The 5,190-nt window shown below is 48.5% G+C and overlaps 1 protein-coding gene across 1 annotated transcript in view; it reads right to left on the reverse strand.

Moving 5' to 3' along the window:
- Positions 1–2,305: 2,305 nt before the first annotated feature.
- GP6 (glycoprotein VI platelet) overlaps positions 2,306–5,190 on the reverse strand; it is a 12,540-nt gene continuing 9,655 nt past the window's right edge. Inside the window, exons 6-7 of the mRNA XM_023508696.1 lie at positions 3,003–3,065; positions 2,306–2,541 (exon numbers count right to left, since the gene is read on the reverse strand). Coding sequence (XP_023364464.1) covers positions 2,306–2,541; positions 3,003–3,065 — 299 coding nt within the window. The remainder of the gene's footprint in view (positions 2,542–3,002; positions 3,066–5,190) is intronic.

Genomic DNA, 5,190 nt, shown 5'->3' on the forward strand with positions numbered 1-5,190 from the left:
AGTGATTCTCTTGCCTCAGCCTCCCAGGTAGCTGGTATTACAGGCACCCACCACAATGTCTGGCTATTTTTTGGTTGTAGTTGTCATTGTTGTTTATTGGAGGGCCTAGGCTGGATTCGAACCTGCCAGCTCCGGTGTATGTGGCTGATGCCTTAGCTGCTTGAGCTACAGGTGCTGAGCCTCTGGGCTCTTTTATACCTTTTTTCCTTCAGTTCAGTATCAGCTACATAGTTATGGCTACAGATGTTAGAAACCAGGGCATTGTTATTAGTTACGGAGCCTTTTTTCTTTTGCTTTTCAAGGTTATTTCAGCTCAGTGTAAAGTTTGTTCTTATCTTTAGAGGAAGCGTTCTTCTGCAGCTGCCTGCTGCTTTCTCAGGATCACTAAGAAGCATAAGATTTATTTCTCCTTCCTTAATAGAATGAATAATGATGAGCATAGAAAATGGCTCTATCTTCAGGAAACCCAGTGATCTGACTGAGGAAGTATAAAGAAAGTAGAGTAAGGGGTGGGGGTCATTCTGAGGAAAGTCACTGAGGAGAAACAGCTAGGGACATAATGGAATGTTAAGGGATCTCCTTAATGGCATGGAACAGGGTGGCCACCTGCACCAAAGCATGACGCTGATGCTTCCTGGACACAACATGATTCTGAATATACAGAGAATCCAGAAACAGATACTCTAGTCTTTAATCTGAAAACACCCTTCTCTGAGTGAACCTGGGGATGTCAATTAAGCTCCTCACCTGTGAATGGGAAATGGGATTTTAAGTTTATGGTTACCCAGGTACAGATTGCTCACTGTGCAGGTAAGAAAGCACAGGGGCACAGGGCATAGGTGACTGGCATGGATCTACACTGGCAGCTGTGACCAAGGTGGTTTAGAAACCAGCTCTCTGATCCCCAGGGAGGAGCTTTCTCAGGCACCTGGGGCAACTTGTAACATGTGGGGAGAAGAGGTGTGGTTGGGCTGGGTGGTATGGAGTTGGCCAAATTATCCACATTCTGGCGTATTTGTGTGGGTTACTCAAGGCTTTAAGATTGGGACAGAGCTCCTCTCCCTTCTGTGTCAGGTCTAGGCTCAGAGTTTTGGGATAAAAAGTAGAGATATCACTTTAGCCTCAGGTATTTCTTTTTCTCTAGCAGATCTCACAGCCATGCCTAGACATCTTCTTAGCCCATCCTCATGGTGACCCCTGGGAGGGGGATGAGCCCTATTTGAGGTCCCTATTCTGACAGAGGCTGGGACCCCATGTCAAATGCATGGAGGACCCAGCCTGCCTCTCCCCACCCCATGGCTGTATGGCTGTGGCAGCCACAGACAGGGCTCCTGCCTGCTGGAAGGGCACCATCCTCAAAACACACCAGTTTGGTGACAGTGGAAGAGGAAGTATTTCTGGCATGCTCCCACATAGAACCCCAGGACAGGTGACTACACACAGAGACAGAAGGGTCTCAGAAGGCAGGCTTCCTTTCTTTTAATTTGTATTAAGTTGAACTTCACATAACATAAAATTAACCATTTTAAGGAGATCCTTTCCTGACATTTGGTACATTCACAGGTGTTGCACAACTGTCACCTCTGTCTACTTCCAAAACATTTGCATCAGCCTAAATAAACCCTGTACCCACTGAGCAGTTACTCTTCATTCCTCTCCACCTCCTGTCCCAGCAATCACCTGTCTGCCTTCCAGCTCTCCGGATTTACCTTTTCTGCCTTTAGGGTAAGTTAGGACCTTGGACTCTTTCTAATGTGAAGGAAAGCCACTGACATCTTAGTTATAGTTGCTATTTTATACTAACAAAAAAGACTAGCATGACCACCTGCTGGGAAGGACCAGGCCCATTCTGAAAGCCAAAGGATGGCTCTTTTAAGCCAGGCTGCAGCTTAAAACGGAGTGAGGGTACACATGAGGCTTGGGGGTAACCAGATCTGGGCACAGAAGGCCAAAGGGGGGAACATGGGAGGATTGCACAGAGAATGGGACAGAGTCACCTATGAGGTCTGGGAATATTAGTGACCAGTGTGGAACCCGTGTCAGAGAGAGGGGAAGAAAGAGGCTATTGTAGCCCTGTCAGTGACTGCTAAGACCCAGTGTCCAATATGTGAGAGAGGTGACTTAAGCCTCCCGGTTCCTTCTAGTCCCCAAGGACGGGGTCCTCAGATAGGGGGCCATACAGGAAGAGGCCTCATGGCCCCCCTTTCCCTGACTGTAGCCCCTGCCTTCCTCCCTCTGATTTCTCACACATCCTTTGAGCTCCCTCTCCACCCCCATGATCTATCTCTTGGGTCTGGCTGTGAAGTTATGAACATGACCCCTGGTGATGAGCAGCAGGTGGACCCTTGTCCTGACAGCTGTGTGATTTCTGGGTCTGGGGGAGGAGCGGCAGTGGTCTCTGCACAGCGCGGACCCTGTGCAGCAGGGGTCTCCTCCGGCTGTGCCAATCCTCTGCCAGGAGCCCCACCAGGAGCATTAGGATCACAGCACCAAGGCATATCCGGGTCAGGTTGCCCTTGGCATACTGCAGCCGGGTAGGCACTGGGGGAATGAGAGAGAAGGAGCACGTGAGAAAAGGCCCTCTCCGGAACTGTTTCCCCAGTCTGAGATCCTGTTACCCTCTACTAGTTGGGGTGCTAATCTCTTTCCTAGGGGGGCCCTCCCCTCCTTCCCAATATCAGGACTGGATGGCCCCAATTCTTTCACCAGCACCTGTCCCGGATGTCCCTCACCGGTCTCTGATGTGACTCTCCCCTTCCCCAGACACAGACACTGCCCACTTATCTGATCACTTGCAGAGGAGAAGATAGCCCGAGGGGATGGGGAGAAATAGAAGCCTTCTTTCTCAGATCTCTTGGAAAATCTCCATATTGCCACCTGATCTTATCTCCCAGTCCTGAAGTCCAAACACTGATATTCTACTCCCTCCCTCACCCAGGACTTCAGAGCCTTGGACCAGGCAGGGGTGGGAGGGACATGGAGGGGGAGGAAGACTCACTCACTGGTTGGGGAGCTGGGTTCCTCTGGACTGGAGGTGGTGATAATCCTAGAAGTCTTTGGGAAGCCTGGGAACCAAAAAGGCTGAGTGTGAATAAACGGAACCATCTTCCCCTGTTCTGTCACTGTACCCAGAACAAGCACACTTGGGAGGCAGAATTCCATGGCATTTAATACAAGCGCGCACTACAGCATCAGGCCATCCATACTAGAACCCCCAGCCCATCCCTTATTCCATGTGAGACATCCGGTAAGTGACAACATCTGTGAGCCAATTTTCCCACCTGTCCAATGAAATTAATGACATCGCTTATGTCATAGTTGGTGTGAAAATTAAAATAACAATAGTAGCATAAAGCATAATAGAATAAGCAACCTGTACATGCCGGCTCTCTTATTATGCCACAAATATTTCCTGAGATTTGTGCTGAACTATGGGGACTTAAATATTAATGAGACGCGGTCTCTGTAGTGTTTCCAGATTACTGGAGGAGTCTGAGGAGTAAAATGATAATTTTAATATACTTCAAAAATTGCCCACAAGACAATGAGCAAGGACTGAAGAAACTCCTAATCCTGGCTGGTGAGAGGCTGAGTAGGTAGGTGTGTGGTCTAGATGCAGAACTGGGGAATGGTTAGGTTATCCAGAAAAGTGTGAGGTGACTCCATGAGGCCGAAGGCAGGGCAGACAGGATGGGAGGAGTAAAGAGAGATGGAGTATCTAAGCCCACAGAACAGCAAGCTGGGAAACCCAGGCTGCATTGAGGGCAAGAGAAGATTGTGAAGAGGGGATGGGGAAGGTCCCACAGTGGTGTAAGGAAGAAACCTCTGTGTTCAGAGTCAGGTGGGCCCATCTGTCAAGGCGTTCTGTCTCAAAGGAAATGGAGACTTCCCAGGAAAAGCAGGGGGAAGGAAAGTGCAGTGCATGGAATATTTGCAAGCCCTGGAGCAGTAAGAAGATGTGTTGTATCCAGGCACCTCCAGGCTGTGTGGGCCTGAAGCACACATGGGCTCTACATGGAAGTGATGGGAGCAAGACTAAACAAATGCTCAGAGTCTGAAGAGCAAGTTTTTACTGACAGGGCAGTGCATGGAGATGGGGTAGTCTTCCCAACATGGCATTGGCTCTGCTATCTTTGGAAGGGCCACACTACCCAGGATGCTCCTGTTCCCCAACATCATGCCCACCTCCGCCACATGCTCTGTCCTCCACCTACCCGAGCCCTGGACATCTAGACATAATGCATAGAGGACTCTCTTAGGAAGAGTCAGACAGATTAGTGGAGCAGATTGAGAGCCTGTAGACTGAGATAATGAAAGAGCCCCATCCTCGCACCCCACTCTGCTTAGCTTGAGAGCCTGGTGACTCACCAGTGGTGGAGACTGTCTTTGTGAGTGAGGTATTCCATTTCCTAGAGGCTTCTGGAACACAACAGGAGGGTTATGAAGAAGTGAAATAATGTCAGATCTTCCTGGTGGGTCCCCATACCCCTGTGAGACACCTAGGCCCCCTCATGCCACATTGCCTGGCACACACTGCACAGACCTCGAGGAAGCAAATCCAAGGACCCTACAACTTCCCTTCTATCACTCAGTGGCTCACTAAGGAGCAGCCCATTCACCAGCTGATGGAAACCTGGGTTGTTTCCGATTTGGGGCTGTTTATGAATAGTGCTGCTCTGGACATCTATGTACAAGTTTTTGCATGAACATAAGTTTTCACTGTCCTCGGGCTCACACTCAGGAGGTTGCCTTTGGTTGCCTTTGTTGGGAGCCAGCAGGCTGTCTTTGGAAGCAGCTGTATCATTTTACATCCCCACCAGCTGTATACAAGGGACAAACCGACAGAGAACCATACACCTACTTTTGGCCAATGTCAAGTTCCTGAATTTGTGTTGTGCTATATAAGGTGTAGTTATCAAGGGAGACTAGGAAAAGGGGCATACAGGTTTGTTTCACACTATGGTATCAAACCTCCTTTGAGTATGTTTTAAAACTTACCTATTAGGTAAGTGTTCTGGTGATGATCAAACCAAAGCCCTAACTGAAGCATTATACAGGGTGTTCATGTAACAAAAACACTTGTACCCCCTTAATATTTTTAAAAATAAAATAAAATACTTATCTATGAGTCTTAAACAAAATAGGAAGTTTTAAAAATCCAATCAGCAATACACAGCAGGGCGCTCCTGC

The sequence above is a fragment of the Otolemur garnettii genome, unplaced genomic scaffold, assembly GCF_000181295.1.
Source record: "Otolemur garnettii isolate 467f Iridium unplaced genomic scaffold, OtoGar3 scaffold00264, whole genome shotgun sequence".
NCBI classification, from domain to species: domain Eukaryota; kingdom Metazoa; phylum Chordata; class Mammalia; order Primates; family Galagidae; genus Otolemur; species Otolemur garnettii.